The 18,013-nt window shown below is 28.6% G+C and overlaps 1 protein-coding gene across 1 annotated transcript in view; it reads right to left on the reverse strand.

The window, feature by feature from the left end:
* Positions 1–18,013, reverse strand: part of LOC109605562 (glutamate receptor ionotropic, NMDA 2B) — a 139,920-nt gene that overhangs the window by 43,939 nt on the left and 77,968 nt on the right. The window contains exons 4-6 of the mRNA XM_049963011.1: positions 16,049–16,180; positions 13,208–13,431; positions 1,016–1,256 (exon numbers count right to left, since the gene is read on the reverse strand). Coding sequence (XP_049818968.1) covers positions 1,016–1,256; positions 13,208–13,431; positions 16,049–16,180 — 597 coding nt within the window. The remainder of the gene's footprint in view (positions 1–1,015; positions 1,257–13,207; positions 13,432–16,048; positions 16,181–18,013) is intronic.

The raw sequence follows: 18,013 nt of genomic DNA on the forward strand, positions 1-18,013 counted from the left end.
ATTTTGGGGATTCCGCACAATAAAGTATGTAAACTAGAAGGCAGGTCCTGTCGGGATAATGTTCAGAATAACGTCAGGGGATGAGCTGCTTTGTACCACATTCATGCGGCGGCATAATAAATATGTCAGACACATGCGTGATAAACTTGCCGGCTGCTTACACTTGTTTTAATCGTTGTGTATAGGTGCATGTTTATTCCAACGTTCGACTTTGTTTATGATAGTCGGCGGCGTGTGTTAAATGGAAGGTAAAATACTTTCCACTTTGGATGAATATAATTTATTTCGTTTTAAATTTATGGTTTACTCAGTCGTACTTAACTACATCCCTTTATGACTTATTCCATTTCAAAAAAGATTAAAATTATGAATATACACCCAACATGTTTCTAGTTAATCATATTAATTGTTAAAATAATAGTTAGCCATTATTAAAGCAAAACTTAACAAACTGATGGAATTATGTAGTGGTTTAAATCCTAAAATTACGGTATAATTGTAGTTATAAAACAACTGGACAACGAAACTAAGAACAATCATCACAATTTGCAAACTTTTTGCTGTACCACATCTGTTGGCTTAAATTCGGAAACGGCCGCATTCAAACATGTGGTGTATGATGTAATATTTAATGCGAACTTTGCCGACTACGATAGTTAATATACCAGCAGGAAACAGAATTTTCTGAAACACTTTCCAGCTTCATTCACTATTAACAATCGCCTTTGTCGACGTTCGGACGACAAACAAAACAAGGAAAAGTCTTGGGGTTAACAGGAAATTGTACTAAACGAATTAATTTAAATGAAACGTCTGTCGTTTTTGTAACATAAATCCGAACAGTGACAGTTCACACTTTGAAGTGCAATCGGAATTTCAATGGCTGTTGAACTGTTTTGTTTGAGGACTCCAACAAACAAGGTACAAACAAGCTTATTTAGTTGTAAGCATAATGGGCTTTATAAAAGCAACATTGTGCAATTGCGTTTATTTCGGTAAATTCCAATGAACTCACCAAGCATTCCAACAGGGAACTGATAAGGAGCTTGGAGAGGGTTCTCTATAACACTCTGGGTCACCACCCATACGTAGTTCTCGCCCGTCAGGTGGAAATCACGGGCTGCGGTCAGGATATCAATGGCTTCTTCTTTGGTGCAGTACAAGAGCATTACTCGTGCTTCGGAATCCACGAGGGCGGCCAGGTCTCCTTTGTTCGCCACCAGAACCGCATTCAAAATTGTAAATTTGAATCGATCCTGAAAAAAAATTAATAGTTAACTAATTGTGCATGTTACAGAGCTAAATTTAATTTGTTAAATAATTTGAAGAATTTAAATTAGAAAATTTCATATAATGGATGAATTTTTAGTTATTTTAATAAGCTTTTTGTTGACTTCCTGAGACGTCAATTAGTGTCAGTTTTATAAAAACTGAAGTTCTTTGAATTCCTATCATTTTTTGTTTACATTAAAGAGTGCTTCATGAAAAAGTTGTTAGTTACATTGGCTGAAATGTGGTATTTTCATGAAAGAATATATTGTATTCAACTTCAATTAAATTCTTCAAAATTGTTATCAATTTTTTGCTTGTATTGTAAAAATAATAGTTAATTAATTGTGCATGTTATAGAGTCAAATTTAATTTGTTAAATAATTAGAAGCATTTAAATTGAAAAGTGTCATATAATGGGTAAATTTCTAATTCTTTTTGTTGACCTTAACATTCTTTTAAGACGTCACTATCTGTCAGTTTTAGTAAAACTGAAATTATCTGAATTCTTATGATTTTTTGCTCAAATTTATACCATGTATTAAAGAGTTACATTGGCTAAAATGTAATTTCTTTTACTTCAATTAAGTTCTTCAAAATTATTATCAATTTTTTTTGCTTGTATTGTAAATATAATGGTTAATTAATCGTGCATGTTATAGAGTCAAATTTAATTTGTTAAATAATTAGAAGCATTTAAATTGAAAAGTTTCATATAGTGGAAAAATTTCTAATTCTTTCAATATTGTTTTTGTTGTCTTTAACATTTTTTTAGGACGTCAGTATCTCTCAGTTTTAGTAAAACTGAAATTATCTGAATTCCTATGATTTTTTGCTTAAATTTATACCTTACATTAAAGAGTGGTTTAGGAAAATATTGTTAGTTACATTAGCTAAAATGTGGTATTTCCATGAAAGAATGTATTGTTTTTCTTCTTTTTCTACCATTTCTGAGTTTACTTCAATTATATTGTAAATATGTCATATAATATTTACGAATATATTATTTTTATTATTATTAATTAAAAACTTTAATTAATATATTCACCGAATAATGATTATTTTGAAATTTTATACTATATTAGCCAAAAGATTCTTTCACAAAATTCAATCAATATTACAATTTGGATCCAAGTACGATACCGTAGTTTAAATTCAGAATTTGTTGGGAATTCAAATAAAAAAGTTACACCCTCCTTAAAAGAACGATTTTTGTAAAGTCTATCGGCTTTGAATAACCGTATAATATCGAAATCGAGACAATTAAGGAAAAAATGGGCAAATATCAACAGAATACACATCCACAAAAAATATCAGCAGCTATTTAACCCTATACTTTGGAAGCTGTAAATTTGAGAGCATTTTGAAAACAGTTAAAATTTTGCTAATGTAATTATTTAGTTGGAAGCTTTCAGCTAAGCCGGAAATATGTTTAACGCTAATATCTATTTTTGTCATGAAAATAGAGGGTTGACAGAGAAGAATGCCATTAGAACAGAATTTCTAAGTAATATAGAAGCTGAGATACAAATTTTTGAAAATGACTAAATGTTGACTTTTTTCAAATTTCAAAAAATTGGAAAGTTTCATATACATATATATATATATATATATATATATATATATGTATTTTTAATTGATTAAAAGTTGTAATATTACATATTTTTAAAATTTTTTTAGAACATTAGAACAGAATTTCTAAGTATATAGAAGCTGAGATACAAATTTTTGAAAATGACTAAATGTTGACTTTTTTCAAATTTCAAAAAATTGGAAAGTTTCATATACATACATATATATATATATATATATATATATATATACGCAAGTAGTACTATGGGTTGCATAGTACTTGGAATCAGCGGAAGTGCTAAGCAGGGGATGGTACTCGAACCGAGGGTGACGGTAGAGGAGACCTGCGAGGGCGGACAGTTAAGCTCCGTCAGGGAAGCTGCGTAGAAGTCTTGGCTTGGCTTGGCATAACCGTCGGGATCACCGCGTTTCATACGACTCCTACCTAATTGTTTGACTATTAGTTGTAATCCTGTGCCTGTTAGTTCAATTACATTGTAAGGACTATTTGCGTGTTATTTAATATTCGAAATGGCCGATAATCCTGACCGCGCTGCGACATATATATATATATATATATATATATATATATATATATATATGTATTTTTAATTGATTAAAAGTTGTAATATTACATATTTTTAAAATTTTTTTAAAACAACAAAATTAGCTGTATCAATACTTAAATAAATAGTTAAATAATATTTAATATTTATAATTTATAATTTATTGTGTAATAGTAAGAATTAAGGACAATCGATTTAATAGTATAATCTGTAAAGGCTTCCAAAATAAATTGTTAAATCAACATTGATATTTTAATAAGTGAACACACCAAATATATATTTTTCAATATTTTTAAATAATGAGAAAGGGTTTTAATTGATGAATTAGTATGTATAAAAGAACTAATATATATTTCTCAACAAATATAGTTATTCTAAGTAATTAGAATTTTTGTTTTATTAAGTAAATAATAAAATAAAAATAAACAAATATTTCTACGCAAAATAAAATTATATAAAAAAATTAAACTGAAAGTAAATTGTCACTCGGTATATAATAAATTAAAAATATTAGGGCTTTTCCATTTTGTTCATTTGAAAACCAAATTAACGATCTGAAAAATCTTAAAGATTGGATAGTCTGTTGATTCCAAATGAGGGAAACTTATAAAATGTTTTAAAAATTTATATTGCACAGAAAAATATTTTCGTCAGATATCAGAATATCAATTATTTTGTGAAATTGAATATTTTGAGTAAAGCTTTTAATAAAGCGACATTTTTTTGATGCAATTAATCTCTACGTTTGTAAAATATTTTTTTCTTGAACGATTTTAATTGTCGATGTTTGTAGTATATTTACAGAGCCAGTCTAATATAATTGAGACTACAGATGGTTAAACATCATTAAGGATATTGGAAATAAAAAACATATATGAACCAAACAATTAATTTAATTTTTCCAATTAAATTATTCAAGTACCTTTTTAGCCATAAATAACAAATTATATAAAAAAACTTTTTAAGTAAGATTTAATATTCCTAAGTGCAGGTGATTTCTAATTACGTTGCATTGAAAAAGCGCGTCAAAATAAACTTAGACAACCAGATTACCCTAAATTTTAATTAGACTCAGGCCCGTAATTTGGGAGACACGAGAGCTTAAACGCAACAAAAACAAAAACGGCTCCGCTTCTAAAAAGAAGCGCCGTTAGGAACTAATCCCATTTTATTTTAAACCTGACACTTTTACAAGATTTTCACTTGAACAGTAGTTTATGTCCTTGTACTTTTTTGCCGTTTATCCCAGCCCCTTCCGGAGTGGGCGCGGCGCTAAGACCAACGTTGAATAATAAATTGTCTGACCCGGTTTTCGAAATAATAAAAAAAAAAAAATTAAGTAATATGCGGCACTATTGTAATTTATGATTTTAATTTAAAGGACTAATGAATAAAATGCAAAATGTTTTAAAAAGTGAAATTTAAATTACAGGACGTGTTAATTAGATTTCAGGTTAAAAAAAAAAAATATTCTTCATCAAAATTAAATAAATATCACAAAACCGATACTGAATGTCCGAAAACTGTTTTCCATTGACGGGCCAATCAAATAATCACCCCGCATCATGGCCGAACAATGGCATTCAATTTGTTTGATGGACGCCCAGTACTTTTTGGCATCGGGATTGGCGGACATTCGCCTCTATGACCGGTGTCACGATTGTAACGTACACGATAATAAATCCCCCGTCGCGACGTAGCGTTCCATTGTCAAGATGCGGTTTTCTCGATGCTACGCCGCAAACAATCGGCCCCATGTCCGTTTGTTCTTGTCAAACACATCAGGTCCGCGTGGCGATAACAATTACAAATATGTCAATACACCCGACAATAGTCTGCACGATTTACATGCCGGTATCGATGTCTGACTTATTTAGATTTGTTTGTGTTTCATTTGTGTTGTTTTTTGTGAATCCACATGATATTCTTCCCCTACCAAGTTATGTCAGAACTAATTTTATGTCCAATAATTAACTGGAAAAACATAACTTGATATCCATCATCAAAACACTCATAAAGACGGCAAGCAAAGGGAATTTAATCTCAATAAAAATGAGCAGATATGACGTTGACCCTGATTTTTTCCTCCCTATGTCGTCCGTTAAAGAAACACATATAAATTAGTTCACGTCTATTAAACTAGGACATTAATACGAAGTTATCCTTTTTATTCGCTTTACTATGATCGTTATTTCCCGTAAAGTACAATTTGTTGTGTCGTAAAATACTCCCTTGTAGATTCCGAATGCTTTTAAGGGCGTATAAAGTTCTGACATAGCAAACACGTTGGATAACTTTAAACATAAATTGTATCGCGAATAAAATTTACTAGTTCGAAACAAAACTGGCCCAGATAGTTACGGTAAATTTAGAACAAAACACGGATGTGTACTTAAAGGAAGTGACAATTTTCAATTTTATGGTTAAAGGTACAAGAAATTTTAATTGATAATGGCAATTACCTGTATATTTTAGCGTTACATCAAGTTTATTTTACGTGGTGAAAACTTGAATTTCCTTTTTTCTTTTAAATTAAATAACAAGAGTAACAAACGGTTGTTCTTATGAATAAAACTGGTTACAAAGTATAATGAGACATACAATTTTTGTGCTGTATGTTTCTGTTTCTCTTAAGGTAATTTAGGTACGCTTACTTTTGTTTTTCTTATTTGGGTGATTGAATTATTGTTTTTCTATTTATGATTTTACTTCAGCAAGCGTACAGGGTGAATGGCAAGTGCGATAGAGATAAATTACATTTCTTGAGAAAAGATTAAATTATGCGTCAACGGTGCTCAATTCGCTTTCATTGGGTGAAAAATAGCTACAGCTGATGTTCAAATTCTATGCAATTCTAGATAACTTTCAGGCTACGGTAATATTTGAATATATTTTTTCAATAACTAATAATTTCATTAACAATATAATTTTTTCAATTCTTCATGTTGAAATCATTATTTAATGCTTAGGTTTATTTTTCTCTGATAAAGGAAAGTCATTGTTGATCACCTGTTATTTTATTTGGCAAACAGATTCAAGTAAAGTTGCAACGGTAAATCACCTGTCGCACCCCCATCCACAACGGGAACAATCAGTAAACACAGTGGCAACTTTCGTGATATGTGATGAGGAATGTCTAGAAACTGAATTAAACCATTTGACCAAGATCTTAAGATCTACTAATTACAACCTTAGGTAATTAGATAATTTAAATTTAAATTTTCAAATTTCATAATAGTTATTTCAAATTTCATAATATTTATTTCAAATTTCATAATTTCAAATTTCAAAATTTTAAAATTTCAAATTTCAGTTTTCATAATTTCGTTATTACAAATTTCATAATCTCAAATTTCAAATTTCAAATTTTATAATTTCATAATTTCAAATTTCATAATTTCAAATTTATAATTTCAAATTTCATAATTTCGTAATTTCAAATTTCATAATTCCAAAATTCATAATTTCAAATTTCATAATTTCAATTTTCATCATTTCAAATTTCATAATTTCGTAATTTCAAATTTTATAATTTCAAAATTCAAATTTCATAATTTCAAATTTCATAATTTCGTAATTTCAAATTTCATAATTCCAAATTTCGTAATATCAAATTTTATAATTTCAAATTACATAATATCAATTTTCATAATTTCGTAATTTCCTAATTTCAAATTTTATAATTTCAAATTTCATAATTTCAATTTTCATAATTTCATAATTTCGTAATTTCAAATTTCATAATTCCAAATTTCGTAATTTCAAATTTTATAATTTCAAATTTCATAATTTCAATTCGTAATTTCAAATTTCATGACTCCAAATTTCGTAATTTCAAATTTTATAATTTCAAATTTCAAAATTTCAATATCCATAATTTCAATTTTCATAATTTTAAATTTCAAATTTCATAATTTCTTAATTTCAAATTTTATAATTTCAAATTTCATACTTTCATAATTTCAAAGTTCATACTTTCAAATTTCATAGTTTCATAATTTCAAATTTCATAATTTCAATTTTCATAATTACGTAATTTCAAATTTCATAATTTCATAAATTCAATTTTAAATTTCATAATTTCAAATTTTATAATTTCAAATTTCATAATTTCAATTTTCATAATTTCAAATTTCATAATTCCAAATTTCGTAATTTTCAATTTTATAATTTCAAATTTCAATAATTCCAATAATAATAATTTCAATTTGCATAATTTCAAATTTCATAATATCAAATTTCGTCATTTCAAATTTAATAATTTCAAATTTCACAATTTCATAATTTTAAACTTAATAATTTCATAATTTCATATTTCATAATTCAATTTACGTTCAGCAGTTCAACTCAGGAATATAAAAACCCAATGTATAGTGAACAATTGTGTGATTAAAGGAGCACGAGGCCAAAAGGTTGTCTTCCCAAAATCAAACAAGAACCTTAAAAATTGTTCCACAATATCACAAACAGTAAATAAGCTTATGGGAAGTCTAAAAATCTTCAAAGACAAAGATAATTTGCACATACAAGGAGGACAACTAATCAACCCTACTTGGATCTATTTGCTAAACAGAACAACATGTGATCCACAATAGATTGACGTGTCTTTGATGTTCAATCAATAATAGATTAATTACCGAGAATTAATTTATAACAGTAAAACTTTAACATTAAAGCATGTCATTAGTAAGATCGAAACATTGGAATAAATAAATTATGGAGAACACGACGAAAAAAAAAAAAAAAAATAAAATAAAAATAAAAACAAAAATGTTAAGATATTAAGATAGGAAAAAGACAATGCTAGTATATAAGTTTACTACTAAATTTCTAGTAGAAATTTCTTGTAATACCAGTAGTATTGAATATTATACAATTTATATAAATTCCCTAAAACTGTATAAGAAAGTTTCTACATTTTCGTCATAAACCAGTGAAATTTAATTAAAAAATTCATATCCCTTTAACCATTTAATAATTCTGTAACTACAGAGCGGAAATACGTGTAATCCAATTAATATCCAAGGTCAATGTTGTAAAGATGAACAAACTCCAGAGCGAGGACCAGACAAAAAAAATTGATTGCGAGACAATAAAGTTCGTTAACGTTTCATGTAACTGAAACGAAAGTGACTTTAATTACGTTACATACGGAACTTCGAAATTAATTTAAGGAGCGTGAAGTAAAAATTAAAAGTCATTTATAACAAACGTTCCTTTTTTATGCGCTTTTTGGGTCCACACAGCTTTTGTAATAAATTCTCTTTTAGTGCGACAATAAAATTCGATAATTTCTTGCCCAGTCATTTGCACAATTTCATATTTTATACGTGCTATTTCAGCTATTTCATCATTGTTTTAATTTGTTATTTTAAAATTACCAATTCGATTATTTTGTTTGTACAGTGCACATTCATATACAGTGTACAACATGATGATGGCTTTTTCGTCGAAAGCAAATATATTTTATAAATTAGCCACAGTGATATTTTATGACTTTAGCTCGCACATGAGAAGCCGGAAAATTAAAATGGAAAGTGCTTAAATGTATGCTTGCCATGTCAATATGTGCAGAGCACTTATGAGCCATTTGCAGTAGGAAATTGCTCAAGGAGTTTTTAAAATATGCATGAGGTTTAGTCACGTTAGGAAAGTGCGCCGCATGTTTTCACCCGCCGACAAGGAATTTTTTCATTTTTTAAAGTTTAAATGATGACATTTTATTCACAATATATTATATATGGGTTTAAATGAAATTTTGAAAATTGTATATCACAAAATTGAATTAAAGTTCAACAAATACGTATCTGTAATGAAATAGAGTTTGTTGAATTTATACTTTGTGATTATTTTTTGTCAAACAACAAATTGTTTAACTTCTAACAGAAACAAAAAGCAACTTTTAACGAATGTCTTTTGATGATGTGATCCGAAACTTTTCCGCTGTTGGTTCGTTGAAATTTAATCAACTCGTTAAAACTATTTTTCGAAATAAAGGTAAAGTATCGGCATTTATCGACATAAAATTGCATTTTATACCATATTAAATTCCTAAAGAAGCCTTTACGAGAAATAAAAGTAATTCATAATATGAATGTTTAAAACTTCAAAGGCCTTTTAAATAATTTTAATTAAAATGAATGGCACCAACACCTGAATCTTATATGGTGCAAAATGCGGAATTTAATCTGTACAAACACCTTAAATAACGTCTCGAGATTTCGAGCAACAGAATCCAGCCCTCCGGGACGAAAACCGGTCTCCACCGTAATTTCTTAGTCAGGTTGTGGAATAATAATAATTACATAAGACCGACCACCCTTCCCCAACGACTTATTAAGATTTAGCAGCAATTTTTTTTGCTCGTGGATTTTCCTATTAAAAAAACTCATGTATTTACGTCTTGTGGAGGTTTATTTTTAAATATTAATAAAATTCCATAATTATAATTGGAGATTTATTATGAAAAGCATAAATCCCCGCAAAAAATTCAATTTACTAGACATAATCTCAACATAATTAATACTTGATAATATATTACATAGTTCCACTAGCCTTACTTCACGAATAAGATTAATAATCTTATTATAAAGGCTCAGTGAAGCTCGAAATAAACTTGGAAATTATTAGACAGTTTTAGTTTTCCGAAGAGACAAAGGGTTAAGATGAAAAATTCGTTCAGGTTTGCGGCGAATGGATGCGCAAAACTAAACTATCAATTTTATGTTCGTTGCAATATGAGTGACTCGAAAGGCAATACAACCCGGAAATTGATTACCCTCAAATCTTTGCGTTTGTTACGTTACGCTCATATGACGGCAATTGCGACTAAGACGAATATAAACCGCTTCAAAGTTTAAAAAGTAAAGTATCTCACATTTATTATTTTGACAGTTTATTACTTTTATGGCAAAAGAAAGGTCGTGTAAAACCATTTCTGACACAGCATAACTACCTGAACAACTTTCTTTTTATACAATCTTTTATAAAATTATTTGATATATTGAATTGAGCAATCCTCCGGAAGAACGTGCCGATCTGAAGGTGGCACAATGGCTTCGGAATCAAGAGTGAGATAAATATTTACTTTACATCCGGATATCATCTAGTTCGTTGACGTGTCAACGCCCAAGGACTTAGATCTGCCAGATATCGATTCACTAGCCAATTATACTGCATCGTAAATTTAATGCCGAACAAATCCTTTGAATCCTTCAATTTTATGGAATGATTAAAAGTTGTACCAAGTATCATTTACTCGAGTGACAGCATTTATCAAGTCTAGACTGATCTATGTGTAGTGCAGATAGTTCTCCGGTTGCTGGATAGTTTGATACGAAATGCAATAAATCGAGTAAATTTAAATTAAATGGTTTATAAAGTCCGACTTGGAGTATTGGATGATTGTTGTCACATTTAAGTTTATTAACCTTTAAATATTTCAGTTCTTTTTATTTTCATTCTTTAACTTTAGTTTATGAGTTTTTGGCCTTTTTACATTCATTTTTTGCGTATAATATCCTATAATTCTTCTTAAAGAATCTAAAGAATCTAAAGAATCTAAAGAATCTAAAGAATCTAAAGAATCTAAAGAATCTAAAGAATCTAAAGAATCTAAAGAATCTAAAGAATCTAAAGAATCTAAAGAATCTAAAGAATCTAAAGAATCTAAAGAATCTAAAGAATCTAAAGAATCTAAAGAATCTAAAGAATCTAAAGAATCTAAAGAATCTAAAGAATCTAAAGAATCTAAAGAATCTAAAGAATCTAAAGAATCTAAAGAATCTAAAGAATCTAAAGAATCTAAAGAATCTAAAGAATCTAAAGAATCTAAAGAATCTAAAGAATCTAAAGAATCTAAAGAATCTAAAGAATCTAAAGAATCTAAAGAATCTAAAGAATCTAAAGAATCTAAAGAATCTAAAGAATCTAAAGAATCTAAAGAATCTAAAGAATCTAAAGAATCTAAAGAATCTAAAGAATCTAAAGAATCTAAAGAATCTAAAGAATCTAAAGAATCTAAAGAATCTAAAGAATCTAAAGAATCTAAAGAATCTAAAGAATCTAAAGAATCTAAAGAATCTAAAGAATCTAAAGAATCTAAAGAATCTAAAGAATCTAAAGAATCTAAAGAATCTAAAGAATCTAAAGAATCTAAAGAATCTAAAGAATCTAAAGAATCTAAAGAATCTAAAGAATCTAAAGAATCTAAAGAATCTAAAGAATCTAAAGAATCTAAAGAATCTAAAGAATCTAAAGAATCTAAAGAATCTAAAGAATCTAAAGAATCTAAAGAATCTAAAGAATCTAAAGAATCTAAAGAATCTAAAGAATCTAAAGAATCTAAAGAATCTAAAGAATCTAAAGAATCTAAAGAATCTAAAGAATCTAAAGAATCTAAAGAATCTAAAGAATCTAAAGAATCTAAAGAATCTAAAGAATCTAAAGAATCTAAAGAATCTAAAGAATCTAAAGAATCTAAAGAATCTAAAGAATCTAAAGAATCTAAAGAATCTAAAGAATCTAAAGAATCTAAAGAATCTAAAGAATCTAAAGAATCTAAAGAATCTAAAGAATCTAAAGAATCTAAAGAATCTAAAGAATCTAAAGAATCTAAAGAATCTAAAGAATCTAAAGAATCTAAAGAATCTAAAGAATCTAAAGAATCTAAAGAATCTAAAGAATCTAAAGAATCTAAAGAATCTAAAGAATCTAAAGAATCTAAAGAATCTAAAGAATCTAAAGAATCTAAAGAATCTAAAGAATCTAAAGAATCTAAAGAATCTAAAGAATCTAAAGAATCTAAAGAATCTAAAGAATCTAAAGAATCTAAAGAATCTAAAGAATCTAAAGAATCTAAAGAATCTAAAGAATCTAAAGAATCTAAAGAATCTAAAGAATCTAAAGAATCTAAAGAATCTAAAGAATCTAAAGAATCTAAAGAATCTAAAGAATCTAAAGAATCTAAAGAATCTAAAGAATCTAAAGAATCTAAAGAATCTAAAGAATCTAAAGAATCTAAATAATCTAAATAATCTAAATAATCTAAATAATCTAAAGAATCTAAATAATCTAAAGAATCTAAAGAATCTAAAGAAAAGAATCTAAAGAATCTAAAGAATCTAAAGAATCTAAAGAATCTAAAGAATCTAAAGAATCTAAAGAATCTAAAGAATCTAAAGAATCTAAAGAATCTAAAGAATCTAAAGAATCTCAAGAATCTAAAGAATCTAAAGAATCTCAAGAATCTCAAGAATCTCAAGAATCTAAATAATCTAAAGAATCTAAAGAATCTAAAGAAGCTTAGCCTGCTTTATAGGACATATAATAAATACTTATTTATCTAAATTTGTCTTTTTCCTTAGACTGTATATTTATAAATTTAATCTCTTTTGTTTTTGATAATTTAGATTTAAAATTAATTACTTTTGTTAATAATGCTCATCTTTAATGTAATTACACTAATTAATGTAAAATGTTTTAAATTCATAGTTCAAAAGAAGGAATTTTATATTTAATATAAAAACAGGAAAATGAATTAAAATATTTTCTATATAAAACAACTTTTCATGGCAAATAAATACAAATTTTAATATTTTTCATGTTTACACTTTTAACAAAGTAGAGAGTTGTTTCGGTAAAATTTGTTGGTGTATTTATAATAATGGGAGTTAATCATTATGCACAAAATAAATCTGTTTTAAATCCAGAAAAATGTTTCGAACATAAATATCGTCTCATACAAAATATGTCCTTTATGATTGTTCACTTTGCGTTGGATTGCGAATGGAATAAGTTACCTGCATGGCGGAAACACGCTCCCTGACCGCCTGTATGAAGTCGTCGTGTCCGGCTATTAGACTGGTAACGACGGAGAACTGGTGCCATTTGTACCGCTCCAGGATGCTGAGCATCGCGGCAGTCTGGTGCTCGAGCGACGGCGCCAGCTGCAGCTGCAGCGACGACTGGGACGCGCGTCTCTCCAGACCAGAATTGTCCGCGTTCCACGCTATCACCGGAATTCCTGAGGAAAATAATTATAATAATATTTAGTGATTTAAAATTATTAATTCCAATAATCCCAATAATTTAAAGTTGTATTTCGTATCATAAAAAAATAACATACTATATCAGATTGTACTCTAATTTAATTAATTTAATTTAATTTAATTTAATTATGAGTATTTCCAGATCAGATATTGACTCTATTGTCTGTCTATCTGAAATATCTTTTTGTTTTTTTGACAAACGGTAATACTGTTTTTACTTGTTACAAATATACAGTCATGATATTACTTTTTAAATAAAAAATTTAGCCTGGAAAAAAGTATGGAATATTTTATTAATAGATCCCTCCCTAAATCATAATGCTTCCACCACCATGTTTAACTGTAGGAAATGGTATTGTTGTTCCACTGGCCGTCCCACAAATGTTCTACCATCTGACCCAAACAAATTAAATTTATTTTCGTCACTCTAAAGGACAGTGTTTCTAGTTTTCTGGGTCACTGTTTTGCTACTAAAATCTAGATCAAATTGTGTCGAAATTTCCGCCGTGATCTTTGAAGGGAAAGTTTTTTTATAATCTTGTCTAATTTAGGAGTGCTTTTTCGTGGACGTCGTGGCTTGTGACGATTTCCAACACCACCTTGAGTGCGTATTTTACACAAAATTTTCGAAACAGCACTCTGAGTAATATTCAATGATTTTGCAGTCACATTGCGTTCGGCCACTTTCTAAGTTCAACTTCTCTTTTCCTAAACTAAATTGAAAAGTTAACGTGTTTAAGCGTTACTACGTTGAAACCGACCGAAAATGTACTACTTAGTACTCACAAAATAATTAAAAATTCTAAACAAAAAACAATGAGCAGCAATACTAGTATAACATAAACTAGTGCATTTGTTTGACACATTCAATGAATATAAAAAAATTAGCAGTTATTGAGACTGCCGATAGAAGTGAAAACTTAGAACTTTTAGTATTAAAATTTGAAATTTTATAATGCTTGAATTAAATTTATCAACATCAATTTGATTTTCACATCTATTGACACTCCGAGCATTAATTTTATGAATGTTTATATGGTTTTTTATTATTTAAATATATTACGAGCTGGTCAAGGTCATGATAAAATATAAATACAATTCAATTGAAATAACAATTAATATACAATCAAATTATTTATGGATAGTATTGGTATTTACTTAAATTTCAATGGACTTGATTTTTAACATTATTTTAATTGTTTGCATCATTATCATCCTTAATTTCAACAATACTTAGACTTTTTGTACTTTCAATTATTTCATTTTGTTCTAAAAAAGATACAATAGGCTTATGGCAACTAAAGTAACATTACACACTTTTGTTGACGGTATAAAAAACAAGTATGTTTTACTTTTGCTTAATAAACATCCCTCCTTCAATTGTAATTGGAAGCAAAATATGTACAATCGGTCACTTGATTTCAATACTAATCTTGAACGATTATTTGTGAAATTTACCTTCTAAACTTACCCCTCACGATATTTGGTATATATATATCCGTCTTAGCTGGAAGCCTTTAACGAAACCACTGCATTAGTAAAATTTTACCTGATTTCAAAATGCTCTCAAATGCATTAACTCTGTAACTCACACTCTAGTTCCGGCATTTTATTATTAAGATCTAGTTTTCGGGTACCTCTTGAAACGCCGGCCAAATCAACAACTTTTTTCTTTTGTCCCAATTTATTAACAAAAGAAGGACGAGCATGTCGGTGACGCGAATCCATAAAATTTTCCCCTATTAAAAAGTACCCAATGCGACTAAAGAAGTTTTCACTTAAAAAATTCCAGGGGATAAAAATCCCATAATTAAAAATATTCCAAACTTTCTTCCATCACCCACAGCAAATTGGAACCAACCGACTTTTAAAATGTCGGAATAATGTCGACTTTTCTAATAATATTAAAATTTTTGATAAAATGCATTATCCTTGACTAAAATATAAAGATATTCTGAAATATTTAAAATCTGACATTTAATATGCATTTGAAAATTACATTACGTATTTATGTTACCAGTTTTTGTGACAAAATCATCATATCTTAGTTAAAAATTATTTAAGGTCTCACAAATTAAACATTTTTGGAAAAAACATTTGAAAAGTAAACTCAACTATGGTTTCCTTTTAAACAGAAAATTTGCACATATATCGACATTTTAGATCCATATATTTTTTAATGTACCCAATTTTCTTATCTATAGAAAGTTTTGTTTAAAACAACAATAATTTTAATAAAATAACAATAAGTAAAACTTTAATTATACTTTTTCTAAACCTGCCCAATGTCTTTTTCAGAAATAGAGAGTTTTCCTCTCTGTAAATACTTTTAACACCCCAAAATCGACTAATTTGGAACACTGCATGCATAAATCAAACTTGTGATCCTAACAAACAATCAAATACAAAGAATGTTTAATTAAGGATTACCAACTCGACGGTTGATAGAAAAAATGCAGGAAAGAAATCGTTGGCCTTGCTTCAATTTAATTAAATTGCCAAGCCAAACGATCAATCTGAATTAGCAAGCGAAGCCAAAAGTGCGATAGGCTTAATGCAAGGGAAGCGGCATTGTCAAAATAACTAACTCACCCAAATATCCGGCCAGCTGCAGGAAGTATTGCGCCGAGGCCGTGCTTCTGCCATATTGTTCATAGTTCATCAGGTAGAGGATCGCCGACACGTTGTACGTCAGAAATTCTTTGCATAGAGACTTCAGGATCGCTGAAATTGGGAACGTACGTATTAGTGCACTGTTGACCGGGTATTTTTATTATTAATCCGATTTGCGCACAGTTTCACAGCCGGGATTAAAAAATCGAGTTGCAGAGATGTGTGTGTGTGTGTGTGTGTTTTTCGAAAACAAAAAGTGCATCAATAAATGCCGTGAATCCCTTACTAATGAATATTCGGCCCACGTGGATATTTTGTTTTACTCTTTTGATTCGCATTTTTCAAGTGAAGTTTCAACAAAAATTGCATTAAATCCTACCAAATTTGCCATTTACACGAATTGTGTTTCCTTTGTTCTAATACGCTATAATTAATTTCGATGTGTGCATAACAGTGTTTGAGTGTCGCGTAATTTGGACTCCTAATTAAATTTTGAGTAAATAATTGAATCTCAATGTATTATGTGTTGTAATTAATATGTAATATATTGTAATTTTAATGTTAAATTTAAAATATGATATCCTAAAATACTGAAATTTCAATGTATTCTGTATAAACTATATTTATTATTTAAGAACCAAGTAAATTATTATTATACTCATAGTCAAAGAAATTGCAACACCAAAAAAGGGGTGTTCAAATATAATATTCTTTTGGTAAAACATTTTAATCGCTTAGTCCTTGCTATAACATATATATTTTACTTAAATATTAAATTTGAATACCCCTATATTGCCCCTAATTATTTGAAAAATTGTGCCCGTGTAAAAATGATTATGGTAACAATTCAAGTAAAGGATGATGTACGGCAGAACTAAAAGCAAGCAGTTTGTGACATATTAAAGTAACGCTACACGATTGCATTTATTATCACTTCCAGCTAGATCTTATGTATGTAGTCATAAATAAGCCGCCAGTAATGGAACTGGAGCACGGTTACAACGAAGTATCCGATTAATATTACACAATTTCACGACACGGTATCGTTTTTTAAAATTTACAACGTATATGAGCTTTCCTTTGTACAGTTCAGTGGCTGTGGTTCAACAAGTCAAATGGAACAGTAATTTAACACAATGCAGATTTTGAACTTTAATTACTACCCCCGAATCAAATTAAGTCGTTTTGTGCTAATTAACTGACGGAGATAAGGAAAGTTGGTGGATTTAAATTTACCGTGGGCGTAAAACGTATTGACAAGGTAGAAGTAAGTTCGTGCATGTGCCGCAAGTATTTATGTATAAACTTTTTATCTTCGAGTCTCTTGAGGTTGTTGTTAGTTTAATAGGGATATAAATTTAAAGGTAGATTTTTAAATATAATAAATGTGTTTCAAAAAGTTGTCTAAACTAAAATTACATTTAACTTGGTAATGTTGTGACGATAAATTTATTACAAAGCAGTTATTTATATATATTTTTCGACATAATTTTTAATAAAGAAAATCAATTGGCAAAAGGGGAGCCTCAAGAGAAGACACAGAGGTTTTAAATTGAGGTGAATTATGAGCAATATGAAGGATTGGAACAGCATTTTATAAACGCTTCATAATTTCTTCAACATACAATGTCTCTTAAATTAATAATATCATTATTTAATTTAATAAAATTAAAATTTAAACATTTTATTAGTATTTTATACAACATTAATTTTTAAGATGATAATAATTCATTATAATATAATTAATATTATTAATTTCAATACAATGTAACTAGTTTATACATAAAATATTAACACATTTTTATTGTTATTTTAATTACGAACTTTACTGTGTTTGGTGTTGAGTCGTAAATACCACTTTGCTCTTATAAAGTTAGTGGTGGTCAGTGGAGAAAACTTGTACGAAATTAGTCTGCCATCTCTGCTGGGAACAATGAACGGCAA

This window comes from Aethina tumida, chromosome 2 (genome assembly GCF_024364675.1).
Source record: "Aethina tumida isolate Nest 87 chromosome 2, icAetTumi1.1, whole genome shotgun sequence".
NCBI lineage: Eukaryota > Metazoa > Arthropoda > Insecta > Coleoptera > Nitidulidae > Aethina > Aethina tumida.